The 25,926-nt window shown below is 37.2% G+C and overlaps 1 protein-coding gene across 1 annotated transcript in view; it reads right to left on the reverse strand.

Annotated features, from left to right (window-relative positions):
- CNTNAP2 (contactin associated protein 2) overlaps positions 1-25,926 on the reverse strand; it is a 1,494,727-nt gene that overhangs the window by 776,307 nt on the left and 692,494 nt on the right. The window contains exons 5-6 of the mRNA XM_088799852.1: positions 7,944-8,147; positions 4,203-4,387 (exon numbers count right to left, since the gene is read on the reverse strand). Of these exons, the coding sequence (XP_088655978.1) occupies positions 4,203-4,387; positions 7,944-8,147 (389 nt within the window). The remainder of the gene's footprint in view (positions 1-4,202; positions 4,388-7,943; positions 8,148-25,926) is intronic.

The raw sequence follows: 25,926 nt of genomic DNA on the forward strand, positions 1-25,926 counted from the left end.
CATACAATGGAGGAAAGACAGCCTCTTCAATAAATGGTGCTGGGAGAATTGGAAAGCCATGTGCAAAAGAATGAAACTGGACTGCTATCTGTCACCATGTACCAAAATTAATTCAAAATGGATCAAAGACTTAAGCATAATACCTGAAATAATAAACTGCATAGGAGAAAACATAGGTACTAAACTTATGGACCGTGGGTTCAAAGAAAATTTTATGAATTTGACTCCAAAGGCAATGGAAGTAAAAGCTAAAATAAATGAATGGGACTATATGAAACTTAAAAGCTTCTGCACAGCAAAAGAAACCGTCGACAAAATAAAGAGGCAACCAAGTGAATGGGAGAAGATTTTTGCAAACAGTGCCTCCAATAAGGGGCTAATATCCAAAATATACAAGGAACTCATGCAACTCAACAACAAAAAAACAAACAACCCAATTGAAAAATGGGCAGAGGACCTGAAGAGACATTTTTCCAAAGGGGACATACAAATGGCAAATAGACATATGAAAAAATGCTCAACATTCCTAATCATCACAGAAATGCAAATAAAAACCCCAATGAGATATCACCTCACCCCAGTTAGAATGGCTACCATCAACAAGACAAATAGTAACAAGTGTTGGAGAGGCTGTGGAGAAAAAGGAACCCTCATACACTGTTGGTGGGAATGCAGACTGGTACAGCCGCTATGGAAGGCAGTGTGGAGGTTCCTCAAAAAATTACAAAGAGAATTACCGTATGACCCAGCAACCCCACTCCTAGGTATCTGCCCCAAAAATCTGAAAGCATTTGTCCATAAAGACACGTGTGCTCCAATGTTCATTGCAGCTTTATTTACCGTGGCAAAAATATGGAAACAACCAAAATGTCCTTTGGCAGATGAATGGATAAAGAAGTTGTGGTATATATATACACAATGGAATGCTATTTGGTGGTAATAAAAGATGAAATAGGACCATTTGTGACAACATGGATGGATCTTGAGAATATAATGCTAAGCGAAATAAGTCAGACAGAAAAAGCAGAGAACCATATGATTTCACTGATATGTGGTATATAAACCAAAAACAACAAAAGAACAAGACAAACAAATGAGAAACAAAAACTCATAGACACAGACAACTGTTCAGTGGTTACCAGAAGGTAAGGGGGGTGGGAGGTGGTAGATGAGGGTAAAGGGGATCAAATATATGGTGATGGAAGGAGAACTGACTCTGGGTGGTGAACACACAATGGGATTTATAGATGATGTAACACAGAATTGTACACCTGAAATCTGTGTAATTTTACTAACAATTGTCACCCCAATAAACTTTAATTAAAAAAAAAAGAAAGTTTGAAATGTCAAGATTTTATATTTGATACATAAGTTAGAGATCTTTGTGTTCCAGGAGGCCATTAGAAAATCATGTTTTATTATTTAGTGTCATGGCATTTTCAAAGCTTAATTAGCTTTAGGGATATAAAGCACAAACTAATGATGATTTATGAGATCATATAGAAAAGACCTCACTTAAAATAAAATAATAATAATAATAACGATTAGATGTATATCATTTACCATAAAGTTTACAAATGGGAAGAAAAGAGGAAAACTGCAAATATTTAAAAAAAAAAGGAATAAGGAAACTGCAAAAGGAATAACAGAGAGTAATCAAAACAATAGAATTATTGAAAAAATATATTCAACTGGCACTGAAGTGAACTTATTAGTTAGATATAGGTGTACCCAATACCAAAGGTAAGAAGTATTGATACATAAATGGAATGTGGTGTTTCCTATCCATAATTGATTTTATCAGTTTCTTCCCAGTTGATAGTGATAAAGTTTTCCATGCTTAATGACGTGAAGTGTCACATTTTGAATAATATTACTAAATACTAGTTTAAAAGTGTTGGTTTATTCCTTCTCTGTGTGCATAGTTTCATTTGGAGACTTTCTTTGTCCTTTGGGAAGATAATTCAAACACTCCTTAAGTTCCTCTGCTTTCAGCAACACCCAGGTTGGGTCCTACCTTCCAGGAGGGGCCCTGGTGAGGTGTCACAGGCTCAGTTTAGCAGATTCCTTACAACTAAGAGATGTGGGTTCAAATCCCAATTCCTAATGTAACTAAACATACGATATTAAGTTGTCTTTTGTTCTTTCTGGTTACATATTCTCCTCAATAAAATGAAGGGGCTGGACCACAAAACACTTTCTGATATTGCAACTATTCTGATAGTAAAAAATGTTGCAGTTGTTAGATTAATAATCAGCTATTCATATGACTGACTTACTAATGATACTGTCATTGAATGACAACCTTGCTTGATGCTGAAAAATAACTGCATTAACCATTTTGTTAGCTACCAAGAGCTTACAAAGTGTGGTAGATAGAGACAGCTAGATATCTCTTAAGTGTCTTTCTTCCCACCTTCTTTGGGGGGAAAAATGCTTTTCAGCTGTGCACACTGTTCCCCAGCCAATATATGGCATTTACCAACCTCTCTGAAGCAAGTTTTGGTCTCAGGAAATGTCAGTGAAAGAGCTGTGTGTGCAAAAACACTGAGACTGACTCTACTATAGTCCTGAATGTTCTTTAAACAAATAGCAAAGAGAGTCCCTTTATATTAAGATAAACACGCAGGCATCAAAGGTAGCCTAACCACTTTTTGAAGTGGCATGCCGATAACTGCAGTATCTAAGAGGAGAGTAATCAGCTGTAGCTCCACAAACAGAAATAAGTTGAGTCCACCCTGCTTCTTCCTTAGTAAATTTAAATTTCTTCCTGGCGTTTCTCCCCCACAAAAATGTCCCAGGCAGTTTAGTCTACAGATGAAGTTCTCAAACGTGATATTGTATATAGATGGGCTTCAAAGTGTCCCAAAATTGTTGACTCTGTATGGAAACTGTTGTGTGAGCGTGAATACTTATTTAGATTTCATCACAAACTCTATACGGTCTATGACTCCCAATTTTTAACTCTGTTTTTTGAAAACTGGAATTGTGTTTGTCCATTGCTAATGGTCAAGGATTTCTCACCTCTTCTATAATACTTCAAAGTTTATTGATGGAGAATGAATAATTCATCTTTAAGTTCTCTCATAAAGTAGGAGATAAGTCACATAAGCCAAGAATCATACTATTTAATGTAGAGAAGATAAAAGTTTCTGGAATTTTCTTTCCCTTTCAACAATCATTTTTGTTTAAAAGAGATTTTGTTTTTGGAAGTGCAATTATTTCCTGATACCCCTTTTCTTTCAATGTTAATAAAGTCTCTATATCAGGGTTTATATAGTATATTCTATTCTAAATTCCTATTTAGGAATATATGTAATATATTCATATCACAGAAAATTTAGAAACTATTTAAACATATAAAGAAAATAGAAAACACCGTTGTAAATTCTGACTTTTTCTCTTATTATTTTTATGGCGAGTATATTAAGGTTGAATTTCTCCCCATATAATTTATTGTAAAAACCTGATATGACTACTAGTATATTATGAGAATATATATATATATATATATATATATATATATATATGATCAAAGATTAAAAAATTATCAATGATCATATTGGTCCAGTAAATATTTACTGGACCAATATGATCATTGATAATTTTTTAATCTTTGATCATTTGGAAGGTGAGAAAACAAAACAAAAAACATTGTTATTCATGGGCAATTTCTTTAAGATATTCTATATTTTCTTTTATGAAAATTTTACCTGAGAAGATAGAAGTTGTCAAAAGAACTACCTACAGTCATGAATTTATACATTGCTTAATATAAATCAGAACTCAGGATTTCTTATTCAGTATTTTGTAATAAATAGTAGGTAATCCTATGGATATAATACACTGTACATTATCAAGAAGAACAGATTATTTATATGACAACTAACTACCAATGGAAAGATTACAAGTTCAATGTACTCTGGGCTCATTCCATGGTCCTGATAACCTGACAGACGGTCCTTCTGTCAAACAGTTAGGTTGGTACCAAGATTTTAAAAATATGTCAAGTATTGATGATTAAAAGTTTAGACGTGAGTAAGATGACACATATTAATAAATTCCGCTTTGAAGTGGTACGTGCGTTTCTTTGGAGAAGAAAATGACAGCGGTGCAGCATAATTAACGCCAGCACGACGCCAGCACAGGGAGGAGACGGAGGCAGCCGCCCGACATCCATCCCCACGTGGCCGCAGGCTCACCTCGTAATCCAGGTCCAGGTAGTCAAACTCGCCATTGGTGCGGAAGTGCTGTGTGCTCCTGTCCAGCGTGAGGTTGATGCCCCGGCCCTGGCGCTCGATGACCACAGAGTGCCAGTGGTGGTCGTCCAGCAGGCTGCCTGTCGTCACAGACGTGTGGCCGTAGATGGGACCCAGCTGGTTGCTTCCTGTGTCGGGAGAGTGGGAAAGAGACAGGGCAGTGGCACCCGGGCTCCGAGCAGCAGCTGCCCTTGTATGGACGACACTACAATGGGCGCTCTGTCTGCAGAAGTTGCCATGGGAAAACCTGCGTGTCACTCCCCTTAAAAACAGTTTCATGTTCAACGTACATAAAAGCTAGTCAAGATACTGCCAATGTCATCAAAGAGAAAGTCTGAAGCACTGTCACCACCTAAGGAGACATAACAATTACATGTAATGTGGAATCTTGGATGGGATCCGGGAACAGAAAAAAGGCATGAGATAACAACTAAGGAAATCTTAATAAAGTATGGACTCTGGGGGAAAAAAAGAAAAAGAAAAAAGCTAGTCAAGATGAAAAAATATCTGCTCCCTGAAAAATAACGAGCTTTTTAAAGAAACGGGTAGGCTCCTTACAAAGTCTGGGCGCTGGAGCCAGAGGGTTCTGATGCTGGCACCACCACCACTGCTCACTCTACCATCCTGAGCAAATTGACAACTTCTTTGAGCCAGTTTCTTCACATGTATAAAGAGGGCAAAAAACAGTACCTGCTTTACAAGGCTGCTGTGGGGCCTGAATTATTTAGTACATGCAAAGAGCTTATACTGCCTGGAATACACTGAACATTCATTAAATGTCACCTGTTAGCAATCTTTTATTATTGCTGTTGGTGTTATTATTTTTCGTCAAGAAAATACAGCATGACAATTTTCATTTTCTGACTCCAAATGCCATAATCTTAAGCATAATGTGGTATTTAATGGCATGGAAATTTTACTCAAGTTATACTTCAAAATAAAAACCTGTAAAAATATAGATGCAGCATTTATTAATCTAGTTTTGAAATAAGCTCTCCATAGGAATAAGACTATAAATAAGGGTGAAAGGCTGGAGGAATCCAGAACGTTTACTAAGGTCATCACTGATGCTGTTTACATATTTTGTACCATTTTACATTGTGTCTAATGAAGGATTGCTTTTTATGGTCAGACAAAACTAAATGCGATAAAATATAATATCATTTCAGAAGAAATAGCATATAAGAAATGAGAAAAACACATGATTGACTGAAGAATTAAATTATTTCCTTTTTCTTCACATTGAACATGTCTATACTGACACTTTCTATGGATTTCCTACATCAAATGTACTCCTCTTGTGGTGACTAAATGAAATGCTGATGTGTGATCAGGATTGTGTATCTAAATGGCGGAGGGGGGAAAGAAAAGAAAAAAATAAATCTAAGTGAAAGGTTACCCTCAGTTTTATTTAGACTAAAAGACTAAGCAGCAGCTAGATGTGCCTACTATTTAGGTAATGGAATCAGAGAGCAACAGCGGACGAGTGACTGTATTTCCAGGGCTGTTACAAATTCTAGTCAGTCAATAAAACTCTAGAAGTAAAGTGCTTGCCCGTGGAATGGTAATGATCTTTTTTTGAGAGGTCACATGATCACTTACTTGTTTCAGAATAGTAATGTCATGTCACACCTTTGTAAAGCAAGTGACTTTTGAAAGGCTACCCTATTTATGGTTCACTTTATTTTTAAAAGAAGAAAGGTTTGAACAAATAAACTTTTTCAGATATAATCCAACAGCTCTGAGTGTGTGTGTGTGTGTGTGTGTGTGTGTTTGTGTGTGTGTATGTGTGTGTGTTTTTGAAAAGAACTTCCATTTTATTTTCTAGCTCCCTCACCCCAATCCTCCTTCTTACGTTCTAGTGAACCTCATTTCAAAAATTATTTAGGCCTGTTTTTCTCTAAGGTTACACATAAATACATGTGCAATATTGAGTAGAAAATATTTTGAAGAATTCATATGGAAAACATGAATTGCTCTTTTCCGCCACTAAAAAAAGTGTGGTCTTTTTCCTCCCAGACTTTGTTTTCTCATATTACATACACATTACTCTCCAGTGAGAGTAAATCAACAGGAGTAACCACACAGTAACCTCCCTTCTGGTTTTATATGTGACATTTTAGGTGAATTCAAAACAGTGGCCTCCTCTTTTCTCTCCTTCCTCTCTGTGACATCACATATTCGTTTTTCCTGTTCATTGTTCACGTCTCCTCATTTCTATTTAACACCTTCTCCTGTCAATCTCATACACGAGACTCCCTAAGAGAAATCTCAACTAAAATGCACCCATTCCAAACAGATCTCCTTGGTTCCTCTATTAGAGGAAACTAACAATCCTGTATTAGAAGAAACTGCAGAGAAAACAGAGCTTTCTCTAGTTTTGAAAATGGCATGATGTCCATTGCAGCTCAAGTCATATCCTAGGAATTATGCTTTATTCTCTTCCCTTCTTACTAAATACCCAATTCATTACAAATTGGGCTGAAGTTGCCACTTTAAACCATCTCCAGCGTGGACCCATTTTTCTGAATCTGCATTGACAACCACCTTCCGCAAGCCGGTGCCAGCTCTCATGTGGGCTATGGAGAAATCCACCTGTGACTCTCATGCTGGTGGAAGAAGCATTTTCTCTTACAGAAGCCTCAGCAAACTTTGAAAAGTAAGCATGATGCCATAGAGTTTAAAGCCTACCAACAGCTTCCCATTCTTGAAAACAACAGCACTAAACCCTTTACCACACCCTATGGGATCTTCGAAGATCTGAACAAATGACTAACTTTCAGATTTCATCTGCTGATAAGTTCCTCACGACATCTGTCCACACCAGCTTCCTTTTTGTTCCTTGAGCATTCCAGGGCTTTGTCTGGAGTGATGCCTTCCTTTGAAATGCTCTTCTCCCAGATACTCCCACGGCTCAGACCTCAGCTTGAACCACTTCTCCTTGGGAAGGACTTTCCTCCACACACATTCTAACATTGATCCCTCTTGCTTCTGCACTATTAATTTATTTAACTGATTTCATACTAAAGTTTACCCTTGAACGACACCAGTTTGAACTGTGTGGGCCCACTTATACGCAGTATTTTTTATTTCCCCCAATAAATGCAGCTAGTTCTTCACATCTGTGGACTCAAACAACCATGGACTGAAAACAAATTTTTGCATTCCTGACTCAGATTCCGTACCTTGGATAGAAAACAGTATTTTCGATTCATGGTTGATTAAACTTGCAGACACAAAGAGCCGACTACAGAGTCCAAAGTTATACATGGATTTTTGACAACAGAAATGGGGGTTTACTGCCTCTAATCTCCATGTTTTTCAAGACTCCACTGCACTTACCATTATTTGAACTCATTCTTTTGCTGTAGTTGTTTTACAATAATAATACAAAATATTATGCCAGACTCCTTCACTATGTCATAAAATTCATGAACTCCAGCACCTTCTCTGTGTTTTCACCAATGTTCCCAGATGCTAGTATACACCTTGCACGGCTCAGGTGATTAATACATGCTTTCTGAATGAATAAGTATGTCAATATATACCAACCACCATGGATTAAAGCTAAATTGATAACAATGTGAGCATTGTTATAATTTGCCTTTTAAGGATCAAACCTTAGCATTTCACTAATGGGAATACTGGCAAACGGAAAGAATGATGTCAAAAGTCAGAACATACCTAGGTTTAAACTGAAGACCAGCTGGGCTTTTTTCAGTTCCAAAGTGATGTAATCCCCTTGCTGTCCTTCTCCGTGCAAGATCACCCCTTCGCTTTCAGTGGTTTTAAATTTCAAGGCAATGACATCTTTCAGTGTTTTCATCTTCTTGTTTCTGAATCTATATGGTAACACAACATGGCCGTCAAAGTTGATAACCGCGGCCCCTAAAATAAGAAATAAATAACGTTGTAGTTCAGTTACTGTAGGTTGTCATCCGGTGTGTCCCCCACTTCCGACCAGTGTCTACACAGAATAAATGAGCAATGAGTTTTGTTTTGTTTTCCTGAGAAATCTGAAGTCCTGGGTTCTCTTCTATTTCTTCTTTTGGTTCATTTGCGTGTCCTGAAGTGACTTGTATGGGAAGCAGTCATAAAGAATGATCACAGAAATCTCTATCAACATAAAAATCTTACTTCAATTATGACATTAACAACATTAATTCCATCAATGATTTATATACTTCAAAAATTAACTTGGGAGTTTAGACTTTACTTGAAAAAAATAAAATTCTTAATCCCTGAGGTATTATGAGACTTTAACATTTTTCTTTCAAGAACCAATACTTGCAGTTTTTAAATACACACTTTACCCACAAATCAGTTTTTCTTTGACAGAAAAATAAAAGCGCTGGGAATGCAGGGACTGATGGCATACTCATTTTCTAATGGTGCTTCTATTCTACTACATGTTGAGTGACCTTTATGACAGTGCTCAGAATTTACAGCTAATTGAACTTTGAGAAGGTTCATTCCATTTGCTCCTGGGCCTCACGTCCGAACTCCCTTGTTAGCTCCTTGCCTTCGGAACGAGAATTGGGCTACCCATCATTTTGACTACACTGAATAAAGACATCATCACCCATAAATGAGTTGAAGAAACACATAGCCAGTCTATACTGTGACTATAACATTTGATTTCAGGGAATACCACTGAAGCCATGAAAGTATATAAACGTTTTAGAAGTATGAACAATTTTGTCACCATCCTCAGAACCAGGTGATGGTGGGGATGCATTTCATAACTACTTCTTATTCACACCAGAATGGAAAATGAGATGGGTCTTATTTATGATGCTCTATTGGTTAGGGGGTTTCCGATCCATGGAATGGCTAGAAGATGAATTGTAATCAGCTTTGAGCCAGCTACGATTTGTACTCAGATAAAATTTTGAGTACAAACAGAAGCTTAGTTACCATAATTAAACCTTTGTCCTTAAAAGTATTTTTTACAACTCCGTTTCTTGTAGCTTTTAATCTGAAATCACACAACACCTAGTCAAACAGGCGAGCTCTAATGACTCTGGAATTACAAGACTGGATGAAACCTGCCTCTCAGTTTGGGGCAAGGTGCTGCCAATGAACTATACAGGGAGATAGTGGAGCAAAATAACAGCGGATTGAAAGCCTGTAGGAGAAACCGTTTCTCGTTTCCTGTCCTAGTGCTCTGGCACTTGCAGACTCCATTCACCACACGGAATACTTTTATTCTCCAGGAACAAGAGGATGCAACCCGATCGCTGCTTCAGCTGAGGTCCAGAACTGGGCTACATCTGCTCTTTCTCTGGGCACGACTCGCCGTTATAAGGTTTGCTCTTGTCTAATTCTATAAAACGACTACCATGAACACACTTAGTGTGAACATGATTGAAAAGTCAATCTAAGCTCTTCCTACAAATTATTGATAGATTTTGCATCCTTTCAAAACACTGACCCCCATTCTCTCAAATATTCATGTTTTTAAACAATAGTTTAGAGAATCAGTGAATTCTAAAAAGTTCAGAAAAATATAATAAGTTTGAAGTTTAAATTCTACTAGCCGGTTCTTTACTGTCCATAAAAAGACTTTCATAATCAACAGAATTCTGTTCTCTGAGACTCACAGAGGTTTATTTTACTATGGGGGGGAGAAAATCAGCCATTGAATTTTGGTTTCTGCTAACACTGCAAAACCAATTAGACTTTAGCTTAATCAACTGTACTGTCACAGCTGAATTCCAAGTGCCATAGCTTTATCATCTGTGATGAGAGATAAAAGAGAGAAAAAGTGGAATCTGATTATCAGATTCCAGGTTGAATTTATAATCCAGCAGTTGGTAGAAATTACTTTTGGTCTTAAAGAGTGCATAAATGAAAAGTCAGAAGAAAGGAATAAATTCTGAACTCTAGACAGTATGCATAAATTTGCAGTCAATTTCATATCAGTGATAGTTGAATAATAGACACATCATTGTTTTAGACACCTTCAACAGTATATATTAATTGACATAAAATATTCCCCATTCATCTCTCTCAGGAGGTAAATGTTCCCGGAGCTCAGATCAAAAGAAGAATTCATTCCTCCTATAGCTTCACCTAAATCAAAATCCACCTTCAGTTTTAGGTACAGAATAGTGACTAAAGGCAAATGTTGATTTCTTCCTTCCTTACATTTAGAACAAAGGAAAATGGGACAGAAACAGTTTATTTCTTCAGACAGTTCTAGGCTATTAACAAAAACATGCAGACCAAGCCTCATCTTACAAATGGCCAGTGGTCAATGGTCAGTTGAGAAACTGGCGAAATGCTTTGCAAGTGAGATCACTCACATTTTGAAATCAAAGGTGTTCTTCCCTGAATGGGTCAAACGCTTCCACAATATTAGCATGTGGTTGCGATCTTAGAGTTGGCGTTGAAATTACAAAATTCCTAGAAATAATCTACGATATGTCATGTATACATAAACATATACCGTGCACTTTTAAGAGAGTCTGGGATATGCTAAAATCCAGACTTTAGTTCTATTTCCTACAAAAATACATTAAAATTTTATTTCACATCTAATAATATGTTGTGGTTATTTTGGGACAAGTGACCATTTTTTCCCCCATTACCCCGATTGCTTATCGCTCCCTAGAATTAAGTTTTCTATACAGTGATTAAATACGTATGGTTGAACTGTTTAAGCAATCTGAACAACAATAATGGCTAGTCAAAATGTAAATGCAAAATCACAGTGCTTCTACAAGTGTGTTTCTAACAGTAACTCAAAGAGCTGGTAACGTGCCCAATTCATCAAATCATCATGGTGGAAAAAACTTTTCTTAAGGGGATAAAAACAAAAACAAAACATTGTTATTTAGTCTACTTCCTGAATTTGGATAAGATATTTTGGGGAATCTTTTACCATCTAATGATTTTAATATTTTAAAAATTACCTTTGCTATAGTTTTTACTATAAATGTAATGCATGCTTATTGTTGAAAAGACATTAAATATAGTAACACAGAATATGAATCCCAACCACAAGAGATCACCAATGTTAATGAGGAATAGGGTGTGTATCCTTCTAGATTTTATGCATTTACTTCTCTATCTAATGTATGGAATATTCAACACATTATTGTATGAGTGTGTGTGTGTGTGTGTGTGTGTGTGTGTGTGTGTGTGTGTATGTCTGTACAGGACAGACTTCCCCAACAACTTCTACAGAGTTTCCTCGATAATTAGCAGTGTGCACTAGGAGACTAGTAAAGACTGTCATTTCTATTTATCTTACTTCCTGTACTTTCCTAAAGCCAAATGAGTTGGTACAAGTGATTTGCTCTTACTTGCAAGAGACTGGGCCATATGCTTAGTATGTTTGGAGTTTATGTTTGGATGTAGTACATTACAGCTTCATTTTATTTTTGGGTTGATTTCACATACCTTTGGGTGAATCTTTTACCCCAATGATAAAGGTAGGATTCGTAAACCTCAGAATTTACACACGTTGGGACATAATGGACTCCCTCCTCTCCGCTAGAACGGTTGGGTCCTGTCTGGGGAAACACTAAACGGTCCTCTGCAGCCCACTCATCAACACACCTCTGTGACGGGGCCACTGAAGGGAATCAGATTCACTGTGAACTCGGGTGTCATCCATTACTTCATGACACCCGCGCCCCCACTGAGGCCCAGGTGAGCAGGCTGAATTCATTCATTTCCATGCCTGAGCAGTGCTCCTACCACTGGTGCTGAGAACGAACCCTGACAGGGCCAAAGGAATTGGAAGCTCCCCAAATTAGAAGTTACTTCAACGCCCAGAGGGAACAAGCAGTTCATACACAGCGGTGAGGCTGGCCTGTAAATACCGCTGATCTTTCTTTCACTTTCTCCCTTTTCATAAAGATATGGGTAACAGAGGCAAGATTTTCCTTGATTAAAAAATCAACAGTGAAAAGATGTGAAATTCCTCGCTAAGAAACTTGGTCTCAATAGTAGGGAAACAATAGGAAACATCTGGGATGTATTATGGCTATAAGGGAGGTCGTCTCAACCTACTGGTTGCAAACTGAAGCCATGCAGCAAATACGGTGTTATTCAAACACTGAATATTTAAGAAAGGTCAGGAATCCAACATTTTAATGAAATCTCCCCATTTTTAAATCTCCCTATTTTTAAATGTTGAGCAGCTGCTTTTGTATTTTATATCAGGCCGAGGCTGCGACCCAGTGCCCCACAGATATGGTTTATTTATATATGCATCTCTTTCAACTTGGATATTGTCAGGATATAAGACTAAATGGATAATGTCTGAGAAATTCAATTTGTTTTCCATGATATCATTTAATTGTGAATGCCTGCAGTATATGTATCAGCAAGGAATTTTATTTCTCAACAGGCAAATTCTTTAGAAACAAGTTGCTTAGTGCTAAACGAATAGAGAGTGGATGGTTAAAAACAAGCAAATACGTTTTAATGGCATCGTATGATCCAAAGATATACCACTCTATGCCACCATAAACATACACTAAACATGGGACTAAAGGAGAGTGGGAGGGAGGGAGGGAGGGAGGGAGGGAGGGAGGGAGGGAGGGATGAAGGAAAGAAAACACCATAAATCTGAGCTGCAATCAATAAGATGTTGGATATAAGAAGATCTTCTAAAAAAGGAAATACACAAAGGGTGCCAAAAATATATATACACATTTTAAGAAAGGAAAACTGTATTAAAATTGTAACACTCAGTATATACCAATAACAAAAGATAAATACAAGTCACATTTGACTTCTGCAATGACAAGAGGTGCTCAAAGTGGTTGCCATCAGCATCCAGACACTTCTGATTACGGTGAACCAGTGCTCGAGCAACGTTGATTAAAATGTCCACTTGTAGACATTTTTTTGGCAGCCCAGGTTTACGTATTTTAAGAAGTATTACCAGTGAACAGATACAGCTAATCCTTCATTACTGGAAGGTTGTGTATTTGCAAATTTGCCTAGTCACTACAATGTATTTGTGCCCCCCACCCCCATCAATGCTCATGGCACTTCTGCTACCTGTCACCAATGGATGTATGCAAAGGGACAGAACATTTGAGTCACCGGGTGTACCCGCACCCAGTTGAGGCCTGACAAGGCCATGCTTTGCCTTCCTGTATCAGCTCTCCCACTGTAAAAATGGGTCCATTCATGATCAATTTAGTGCCATTTTTTTTGCATTTTTGTGCGATGTATGGATGATTTCACTATTTGAAATGCTTCTCTCCCACGAGTTGTGCTGCAGTGCTTTTTTCTGTTCTCAAGCCCAAGGAAGCTGTGATGTGCCTTATGGAGAAAATACATGTGTTAGATCAGCTCTGTGCGGGTGTGAGCTGTAGTGCTATTGACCGTGAGTTCAATGGTAACGAATCAACAATATATACTAAAGAAGGGGTTGTTAGGAACACGAATAAAGCAATGTTATATATTGATTGGTTGACCAAAATGTAGTGACCAGAGGCTTGTGGGAACGCAACCCTGCATTTCCCCGGGGAGCAGTGGTTCAATATTTGCTAATTCAGTGATGATGCAACTTTACTGAATGTAACTACTGTGAATAATGAGAATTGACTATATTCACACTGCATTTATTTCTTTAGGCAGGAATATAAAGAACCATTTCAAACCACCACAAATATGAAAGTGAAAACAGAATAAAGACAGATTTAAATTATCCTGAGGAAAATGGTCATAGACGAGCATAATGCTACATGGTATCATTCAACAGCTGTACCCCTTTGTCTTTGTCCCACTGCTGTGACGTGCAGTTTACCACGTGGAGTTTCAAATGCAAATCTCTCATTCCTCACATGCTTCCTGCAACCAAATGGTATGGCTTACACACCTCATCATTGTAATTCACGACGCACTTTGTAAATCCAGTGCTAGCAGTACACTAATGTTGAAGGGGTTCAGAACATACCACCCCAAAATATACCTCTTTGTTATGTTGATTATTTTAAGTTGAAGGCAGCTGAGGGACACTAGATTCAGGAAGGGCTCTCTGACCACCCTCTTCTACCCCATGGAAAATTTCCTCCCTGCACCAATGAAGAAAATGACAACATTCTGATGACCAGAGTTAATTCCAAAATGGAAGTCGGAACCTGTACAAACAAATCTACTACAATAACCTTTATCTTCAGTTGGTTTCCCCAAAACGTTTCCTAATCACTGTCTCAATTTACTGCGCCTACCTCAAGCCTCTGTTTCTTGCCACATTCTTACAATTTATCATCCTTTGTTTAAAAAGGCATATACGCGTTTGGACTTAAAGGCTTCTTTGGGTCTTCACTTGTCTTCCGAAAACTCCTCTGTACACGTAAAACTATTAAAATTTATATGCTTTTCTCCTTTTCATCTGTCTTGTGTCAGTTTAATTCTTAGGCCCAGCTACAGAGTCTGAGGACAGAAGAAAGTTTTTTCTCCTTTACATTGTGTAGAATCTCACAGATTCATGGGAAATCACAGAATCCAATTACACCCTCATTTATATTTCCCATGAGGTGAGAGTCAGATTTTTTTTCTTTTTTCTTTCTTTAGCCATTTGATCATTGCTTTCTTTTTCTGACCCCGTAGGAAATATTCTTCTTGAAACCCACACCAACACAATGCAGATTTTATCAAGTTTATTAGCATGGAAAAATTAGCCAGTCTTAACCTCTAGACCCCAATTTCCTTTAAGGCTATAAATAAATGTGAAGTTGACATCTTATAAGAATTCTAGATATGTTTCTGTGTAATTGATACTTTGGATTTTTCTTTCTAACATAAATCAAGGATTTCTCTTGAAGAGATCTCAGATTTTCTTTTGACGATCTCAGCTTTTCTTTTACATGAAATTGAGGGATTTTGCAGCCTCAAAGAGGGGATCATTTTGAATTCAGAAAATATAAGGGCAAACAAATGTCACAAATTCATATTAATTTTAGGAAAGTGTTGTTTTCTTTCTTTTTGTTTTTGTTTTTGTTTTGTTTTGAGGGTAATTAAGAAACTGAATTTGAAAATAGGACACATTTTGATACACTGCCTATATATCCTATTTTTAACTTTCCACATTTGACATTTTTTACAATTTAGGTCGATCCTAACAATTTATGCACTTCCCAAGGCATGAAAGATATAATGCCGTTACAAGTGTTATTTATAATAGGGCGGTTAAGTCTTTAAAATGTCAATGGTTGAGTTTCTTTTAATGTAGACCTAGAAGCAAAAAATCACAAGTCTTCATTCTAGGGAGGTAAAGGGCATGCTGAGGCAGAAATTTATGAGAAAATTAAAGTGATGCCAGCTTTCTCATGACCCAAGTAGCACGTCATTGAATCAACAGCTTTGTGCCATCTCATCAGGCTTCAGGAGGGCACTGGACCTGAACACAGACCTCTGACCCCAGCCCTGGCCTATTTGCCTTCGGGGAAGTAAAGTCAGTCACTAGGCCTGTCAAATGAAGGAGGGAATGGATGATCTATCTGAGTCCCCTTAGCGCCAAAACGAAGTATCTCTTATTCTGGGTGACTTGGTCAAGCTTACAAAGAACTATACCTTTATTTAATTTTGCATTTTACACCGGATTATAGACTGGCAGGATTGTAAATTTTAGAGCATATTCCCATTTCCTGATTAATTTGGCATGTTAAGAATTGGACATTCCCTAAAGGCAATTCTAAAAAAAAAAAATCTATGCATACTGAAACATTTTCATGGGTTACTACTCTGTAGCAATAAAAAAAAATAAAAAAAAATTATTATTTATAAAGTATAAAAATTGGCAAATTGGAGTAAAAATGGTACATTCTAAATAACACATATAACTGACTATATTTTTCGTTTTTTTAAAAGAAAACACATGATCACTCATTATTTGGAGGCTACCAGAAGTAGAATCGAACATATGATTTATAAGGGTCGATTGGTAGTAGACTTATATTCTTAATGACTTGCTAATGTTTAAACAGATGCATGATTAGTAAGGGAAAACAATTCCTTATTCGAGTAAGTGAAGGAAAACGTTCATGGCTACAATTACCTGGGGCCAGTAAAAATGCATGTGTAACCTTGAGCAGGTGTAAAAGATCTGGTCACATTTAACTATTGTACATCATGGCTCCCTCTCTTTTTGCTAGTAGTTAGTCTAGCAAAACAGTGTGTTTGTTGTAAATATCAAAGAATGACGGCACATGTATTATTCCATATCTGTCTATTTTACTAGGTCAAGGTAACCAGGAAGGGAGATCTTGCGTTCTCAGTGCTACTCATCAAGGTTCTGGTAAAGTGACGCAGAGATTTAGTTAAGGCGGCCAGGGCTCTCCTTCCTGCCTCGCAGCTAGCACGTGATCTTCCGTAAATTACAACACTTCTTTAAGTCTCAGTTCCTCTGATTCTCAAAAGGTGAAGGTGATGACATTGCACGATTTACAGAACTGTGAAGAATGAATGAGTCCCTCCACTGTAAAGCACTTAAGACAGCATCTGGTACATCGCAAGCTGCTAACAAACATTAGCTTTTGTCATCATATATTAAGATTTTGTTTAATTGATTTGAAATAATGAATAGTCTAATCCCACTTGGCAATACTGACACAAGCCTGGAAAGAGAACAGGGTCATGTTTTTTCTAGTAGCAGTAATGGATTCAGGACAACTTGTGGTGCCACGCTTGGCGACACGAGGACCCACCCTACTTAATTATTCTGTATGTTTGCTCCCTTCACTGATGTAGCTTATGTTGCTCACCAGTGAAGAAGACAGCAAAATATAGAGAAGTGAAGTGAAAGGGAAATAATAAGTGATTCAGCTTACTCTGTTTCTTCTCTTTGTGTAATAATTAGCATTTCAGGACAAACAAGCATTTTGGAGGTCTTTTGGCCCAACCCTCTCACTATAACTTGAGGAAACAGGTGCAGGGTGAGGGTCGGGGGCTTGTCCAAACAACTTCAGATAAAGATTTTCAAACTGAGACGGGAACTCAAGGCCTCATCTGTGATTCTGTACACAGCAGCATAAGTCATGATTTCTTTAGATAGCTCATGAATTCGCTATCCAGAAAGCAACTAAAATTTACTGAATACAGGAATTCACTAGCATAACATCTGGTTAAATGTATGTATTAAAAGAGCCTATTTTTTCACAGACTTAAAATTACCAAATTTAGTTAACCCCAACCCAAAGTCTAGATTGATAACAAAGACTTGCTTCCAATTTCGTATGTTATGACTAAATTTGATGAGATTTTGAAGAGTTCAAGATGAAAAAAAATCTGTCTCGATTGCTAAACAGCAATGCTGTGGTGAAGAATAAATTAGCTAAATCTAGGTCAAATAAAATAAAAAGTGCAAAGTTTAAGACCTCTGTGAGAAAAGCCAGACACATGTTTTCCCCGTGGCTCTGTAGTAAGTGGTGGTGGGTGCTATTTACAAAGGTTTTAGAGACAGCCTGGGAAGGCTTGTGAGGAGAGCATTTCCAGACATCACAAATGTAGAGCAAAACGCAAAGCCTGGGATTGGTGGAGACAAGACAGCGAGAAGGGCAGGACTCTGACTGACCCCTTTCAACTTCTAAGCAAGTGGTGCCCTTACAAGATGTTCAAGTGGGAGACCCAGAACAAGCCAAGAAGTTGGGATGATGCCACGTTGGCTGGGAGACCAGCAACTCTGTCTGCAGGGACAACAGCTGGGCTCGTAGGGCTGTCCTGTGATCCTGGCAGGAAGTGAGCTGCCTTGGAGCCACACAGGGGACACGTCTGGGGTGGATGGCCTGGGCCCCAACCCCATCCTGGGACAGGCCACTGTGCTTTTCACAACAGACAGTAGCTCTTGGACCTGATATAGCCACTCAAGGTTCCATAACAAACATTTAAGTACACACTTTTCTCAAATAATGTTTTAGAACCTGCCTTTGTTTCTAACAGTGACTACATATGTTGTCACTTGGATTACCTTGCAAATGATACGGTTTCGAAATTTAGAAAATGTGCTTTATTTAAAACCATTTAACACAAGGTTAAAAAAAATACTTTGCAAAACTTTTAAAAATGTGTTTTCCTCCTCTAATTTCTAGTTTTCTAATTTCAAAACTTATGATTTGGAAAGTTACCACAGAACTCTAATATTTGTGTTAGAAATATTCTCCTTTCTTGACACAGTTTCACTGTGCCATAGAGGTCCTTTATTTTCTAAAATCCAAGTGGAACTTCTTTTCCCAAAATTTGGAACAACTGTGTATAATTTGACAAATCTTTTCCTCTTGACATTTAGAAAAATTTTGGAATACGGATTAGGAGAATGAAGGTCAGAATCTTGGGGTTAAAGAGGTTCATTACTGAAAACATGATTTTGTGCACTGTCTAAAGTGGGCTCTAAAAAATTGGTTGCACTATAGTAAAAAGATGACCATGCCCCTTTTGATGGTTTTTCCTATTAAATAATGCACAGACAACCATTGTTAACATCTCCTCCACTTTGTGTTCAAATTGTCTGTCAATAATAAAAGTAAAATGCTCTTTCTGTGATATCCATTTTATGAGGAATTCCCTTAAAAACACAATAGAACCAGGAGCCAGGATTTGTAGGGCTGAATAAGCCATGCAAGTGACATACAAATAATTACAAATATACAGTATGTAAAAATTCACTACTCTTCTAATACACAAACACACACATGTACATGCAGGCCCACAAACCATCCTTATATCACTTACACACATCTCTGCTGGGGCTGGCCACTGGTTAAAAAAGACAAACAAACAACAATAACAACAACAAAACAATGGAAATGGGTGTTTCTCTTCGGTGTCCTCCCATTTCAGTAGCTGTCCACTGCCCCTTACCCATTCAACAGGTACACTGCTAACGGATACACTGCAACATATCTGATAATTCACATTAAGACATAAATATCTAACGATGCTTAAAGTTTTAAAGACTTTAATGGGAGCAGCACTGACAGGGAGCTTGAGGCCCCAGAGAACAGCTCATGAAAAGATAACAGGAACAGATGAAGAGTTCCTTGAGAATTTCAAGTTCCGCCATGGAGATGGAAAGAAACAGCCCTTGTGTTGGCGAGAACCAAAAACTGTAGCCCCTTTCAATGACAATATCCCTCCCAAACACAACGGAGGCAGGAACAAAATTATTCCCAGCATGAGAGGAAAAGAGAGGTAAAATTTAACCATATCTTTAAAATTTTAAAGCACTGTAGTATATTTTACTGAGGTTTTTACTTGCCTTTTGCTTTGGCAATAATCTTTTATTCTATTAAAGATGAAATCAGTCGTTTCCCAGAAAAAAAAAAAATATATTCGATAGAGTTACAAGAGGGGGTGGGAGGAAGCCTGAAATTAATTATTTTCTGTGGATATATCAAAAAAGAATATAGTCAAAAGATGTTCCTCTGTTACTAAGGATAAAAATATTAAATTGCTTTTTTTCTCTTATCAGTTTCACTCTATTGCTTCTCTGTATCTACTTTCTTCTTTGTTTCTTACTCTTGTTTCTTTTCTTTAAACTCAAACTTATTCTTCAAACCTCTCCTCTTTCAAAACTCATTAAGCCAAGAGATATCCCCCCCTTTTTCCCCTATTTAAACAATGTGATTCAGTATTTTCATTATATTCCCATTAAAATGTTCCTTTGATAATATCCCTATTAAATTTTTCTTAGAGTTTACGCCATTGATTAATATTAAAGTTGAAAACAGTATAATTAATTTTTCTGGAAAACTGCTTTTGGTGACATGTCTCACTGAACTTCCTACTATTTCAAGTTGTTTTGTAAAAGGGCTCCAGGGTTTAAAGACAAATGTTTTGGGAACCACAGCTACTGTTTGACTTGCAGAGCTTTTGTGTCTATGCAGTTGCTACATAAGTTCTACAGAACCAGTCGCAGGACCAGATGGACACATAAAAATGCAAGAGTGCTTTACAAATCATCAGGTTAAAAAAAAATCGACTTACTCTGATACCTGTTCCATCACTGAACTTTTGTTATGCGAGAAATTCAAATTTCCTTGGTTTTGAACCAGTTTGAGTCAGGTTTTGTTACAGAAGACTAAGGCAATGTTAAATCTGTATTTTCAGTTTTCTTCTATAAATATGGCAATTGTTTTCTTGAAAAGCACAGAGGAGGAGGAATGCCCTATGTCCTCCATTCCTTTAGGGAAAAGGAGATAAACGATGTGGTAAAGACTGGTAGGTATTCAACAAAAGTGCATGGGAAGGCTTATTTTAATAAGAAAAATTCCAAGTTTTAGCTGGACAAATGGCAACAGAACTGAGATTATCTTTCAGTTCTCCTTTGTAGCTAGATGCTGGTGGCCATGGGACCAAATTCACATTAATGTAATGTGAACAGATGGTGCATGCCCATTCTGGTTCTTTTCTCAGTAGAAGCATAAACTCTTATCAATCAGAAAAGTGGATTTCATCCTCAATCCAAGGAGACAGTGATGAAATGCCTCAGCAAAACTTAAAGAAAAGAAAAGAAAACAAAACAAAAAACATGATCGCCCTGAACTCACTATTCTTTAGTGATCACAGTCCTTGTTTTCTTTCGCCCTTCCTGTGGTGCCAATTAATGTTTAAATGACGTCAACACCATATATATGGGGCACAGACTCAAGAGAGAAACATACAAGCTGCATTTCTTGAAGGGAGGAAACAGATCCTAGTGAATCCTATAGCAGCTGATGAGAAACAATGCGACAATGGCCCATGTTGCTAGCAGAGGCCTCTCAACTGCCTACTTGTGGATATACGTTCTCATAAATTCATAATTAAACACTCAGGTGCAGCTCAGATGTCACCTGACTGTGGAGTACTAGCTGAAACCATGAATACTGTTTCTTTGTGCATATCACACTTAATAACCCTTGAATCTTAGCATTATAGTGTGGTTAGTATCTGTCTGTTCTACTAGATTACACATTCTATGAGGACAGAAATTCAGATATCACATTTTGTTGAATACACACTATTGATTTCATATGAAGTAAAATTTAAGCATTTGTTTAATATGTGAGGAAAGGTAAAAGTGTTATGAGTAACCTCTCAAGTTATTTTAATTTTCATGTACATCAGTTCAATCCCTCTTACTTTCTGGCATACTTAGCTAGAGTCAACCCTTGCTGATGGGTAAGGAGGCCAGGGAAAGCGAAGGTAATGGAAGCTGCTGGAATTGACTGCAATCAAATAGCAAGTCTGTGATTGTTAGTTGACATGAGGCAGAAAAACAAGAAAGAGTTCAGAAATGATACAAAGGTATACCCCTCTATATTACCATAAAACTATACCACACTTAGGATATCAGCTGAATATAAATGTTTCTATAGATACTACTGATTTTTAAATTGGATTTCCTGACTATATGAAAATCTATTATAGGCACATATGCATTAATTAGAAAAAAAAAATATTTCCTTAGCTTTTATTAAGATTCCATTACTAGTGGGATAAAATGTTGGGGGCCCCATAGATGAACAAGATGTATAATACAGATGTGAGGTGTAAAGAAAACGAAAAATCCACGTGCCTTTGGAATAAATAAATGTCTACTGTGAAAATTAAGAAACAGAAACTTCATCTAAAATGAAGTCAGAAGACAAGAAGAGAGAACTCTCACACACGTCACTCAATGCACATTACTGAGCCCTACAAGAAGAGAGGTACCTGCCATCTCTGACAGGAAGCTATATAACTTTACCACCTCAGCAGGAGGAAGAAAAGCTTCCTTCTTGCCCAGTAACAGCTCAGCCAATGGGAAACTGCCATGACTTAGCCAATGAAAAGTCACTATACTTTGAACTCTCTGTTTCCTCCAATGGACTCTTCCTTTACATCAGCTCCCTCCACCCTGCTTAGCACTTGAAAGAATGTTCTTTGTTTCTCTGGACTTGCACATGGCTCACCTTTAAACCCCATGTCTCAAATTGCAATTCTTTGTTGTCCTCAAATAAACCCATTTTGTTGGAAAAATATCTGGCTACTTGTTACAAGTCTACGTTATGTTAGATAATCATTCCAATGTTTCTTCAGTGGAAGGTTACCTTGCAACACTCATTCCCTTATACCAGGCATAGTGACGCGGTGATTTTTGGAATATGCACAAATCCAAGGGATGAAGTTCATACCAGACAAGAACAAGCTAGAGAGATATCTGGTTACAATATCAGTCACTTTCTGATGGGGGAGGTATTTGACTTCTAGCTGGACGAATCTCATGTCTGCCAGACCTTTTTTCTTTTTCAGGATAACGTGTTCTAAATAATCAATAATAACATACAAAGCATACAGCTATGAAAAAAATGGACAATAATTTGAACTCTGATTTTGTTGCTCATTAGCATTGGGGCCTTTTATGAGAAATATCACTTCTCTGAGAGTCCATTTGAAGAATGTGTAAAATACATATGGTGCTGATGACACATGAGGGTAACGATGTGGGGTTACAGATATTGAACGTGAGAGGATAAATGGATGGTGCTTCTCAGAAAATAGAAGCTATATAATCATTGTTGTGTTTGATGCTGCTATGGCTTTTATTATTAATGACACAAGACTGTACTACATTTTCTGTCCATTAAATGACCCCATCAGGTATCCCGGAGTTGGTATGTGCATTATAAAGGAGGACTAAGACTACGGCTCTTTCGAGTAAGTTTTTACTGGAGCTACATCTCAAAGGCATGTCCTATTACTTGAGGAATGACGATAACTCTGCAAGGTCCACAGTTTGGGGGCTGGAAGCCAGGGCCCGAGAATTACATTGTCTGGGTTCATGCAGAGCTTACTACTTCCTGGCTGTTTCATGCTGAGGATGTTATTCATCCTCCCTTTGGGCGGTTTCCTCATCTATTAATAGGATTAATAACATCTGCCTCCCAACATAGTAAGTGAGGATTAAATGAGTCAAAACATGCGAAGTCTGTAGAACAATGCTTAGAAAATATTGCGCATCAAAATGTGGATGTGTTTTATTATAGACACAACACAGAGTAAATTAAGGCTTAGTATCAAATCAAATGACACAAGTAAAGAAGAAAGAAGATATACTATAAATTAGACTAGCTAGTAGACTTTTTTAATGAAAGAAAAATGAGGGAGACACAGAATACGGTTGTCCGCATTAAACCACCGTGGTCAAGGAACCTATAGCTCCCATCCGACTGCAGTCAAAATGGAACATGCAGGCATCAAGCAAGATCTGTTAAGACGGAAAGAACACCAAGGTGATGGAGCTTTAAAAAATCTGTTCTTTCAACAGCTTCAGAATCCCCTGTCTAATCAGTAACAGCTTATCAAGCATGAGATGGGAGAAAAACAATCATCGGGACTCCAGATGGAAATGTTTAATGCATATGCAGCTTACAGGATGAATACAAATGGCAAACGTGGTGGTTTTTTTGGTTAATTTGCTGAATAAAAAAAATATATTGAATTTGTTCTCCTTTAATTAATGAGTAACTGAATATTTGATACAGCAACACGCTTAACTCTTTCATAAAAAGTCAACTGCCAATGATCTGGCAGATAAAGTTGGCAACAACGGTGTTATTTTCCTTAGCAATGTCATTCTTTCAGAGCGCACTTTGCAGCAGACGTGAACTCTTAGATGCACTGCAATCTACTCACTCTGAGCCAATGATGAAATGTGTTGATTTACCTAACTATACAGTCTACGCTAGAGAGGAATATAAGTATCTTTTAAAATGTTTAGCATTTGAACAAAGGAAGAAAGGTAAACCAGAAGTCATGGGCAAGAGGGATAAGGGACTTAATATCCCCTGTTAGTGAGTAACAAAAAGCCTGAGGATGTAGAGGAGAAAAATCAGGTGTGAATAAACTGATGTTTCTGTCTGTACCTAACTCCCTATCGGTAGCCTGTGTATATTATAATAGTATGTTAATTCTCTCTCTATATATATATCTATATATCTATCTATGTATATTATATATACATATATAATATCTATATGTATATATATTTACATATATAATATATATATATATATATATATAAATAGATATATGCATAAATATTTTTTAATGTGTGTATACATATTTATATAGTACTTGCTTTATGTTTCAGGAACTTTATAATATTCATCCAATCCTGATAACAACTCTATAATATCGGTACTATTATTATTCCCATTTTACAAGTGAGAGAACAGGGAGAGCACAGAGAGGTTAAGCAACTTGACAAGGCAGCTACAAAACGGCAGGGCTGTGGGTTGAAACCACCAGTGGGCTCCAGAGTACTTGTACACCCGACCACTGCTCTGAGCACTGCACTGACCTTGATAGTAGCCAATATGGAAACAGTAGACATACATGTAGTTAATAAAAACCCATTGACAATCTTTCCAAAATGCTGAAGAAAGAGTCAAAAAATGTTCTGCTATTAGATTGTTTCAGGGAATGTGGGGATTTTGCGTCAACCTAAGAATATTAAATTGCCTATCACCACTGTTGCTTTGAGTCTTTTGGTTTTGTGAAGTTAGGGGAAATTAACCATAAGGATCCCATCTTTTGTTTTCACTGAGTGACATGTGTACATGAGAGAAAATGCATGTACAGTTAATCACAATTGCATTCGCTAGCTGCAAACACCAAAGGGAAAGGAGTTAATAAGGCCACGTGTCATTACACAAATAAAGATGGAAATGCAGGTCACCTTTATAAGGGAACAAAGGAGAAAAATTAACCTTTTAAAACAAGTTGTTTCATTTAAAAAGGAGAGATTAAAATGTGAGCTATAGAAATAATGCGGCCAAGATGGAAAACAATGAAAGAAGTTTATTCTATTTTCTCAAATGGAAAGTAGTTTTGCTATTTTAAGAAGTTCAATGCAAAAATATTTTCTAAGTAATTCAATTAAAACCTCTAATGCCAGAAAAATCTTGGAAGGAAAAGAAGCATGAGTGTTTTAAAGAAACTCAGAAAACTAATACCACACTCTTTGTTTGCCAGCTGATGGGTAATTGCCACACATTTTGCAGTATCTGCCATGAGAAGAGAACTAGCTATTTTAAAATGCAAATGATGAGTTAGAACTTGACAGTATTGTTTTTCTTCTTCTTGTTTTCTGTAAATGATAAAGCTTGCATTCTTTTCCGCAGTAAAGCCAAAACTTGTATTACAGTGAAAAATATAAACAGCCTAAATAGTGTATAGTATCCACTGACACCCATAATATTAATGAAATTTACACTGACAGGGACAAGTAACAAGGAACAACATCCAAAAGTCTCTGGTTGAGGTTAATTTTCTTTCTTTTTCGTTATTAAAAATCACCCTCTTTTTTCAACATTAAAAATGCAGCAGATTCAAAATTGCTTTGAAAGTGATTTCACTTAGAAAGTCATTCACTTAACTAGAAAATATTAAAAACTTTATGGTATGTCATACATCCACGTACTATTATTGTCAGTCTGGAATGCTATATGGACACAATCTGACTAATTCTCCTAGTATTACCCAAAAAGGCAAAAAGTGCCAAAAATCTTAATGAAAAAGCTTTTGTGCTGGGTGGAGCCAGGAGGTGAAATGCATTATAATCTAGTCTGCACGTCCTGGTACCTCCTGCCATGGGAATTTTTAAAGATTTTGGTAAATGGACATATGAAAGCAAAGGGAGTTGAAGCAATGTGGCAGTTAAGAGAACACAGACCTC

Source organism: Rhinolophus sinicus, chromosome 8 (genome assembly GCF_057876585.1).
Source record: "Rhinolophus sinicus isolate RSI-liver-muscle chromosome 8, RSI-T2T, whole genome shotgun sequence".
In the NCBI taxonomy this organism is placed as follows: Eukaryota; Metazoa; Chordata; class Mammalia; order Chiroptera; family Rhinolophidae; genus Rhinolophus; species Rhinolophus sinicus.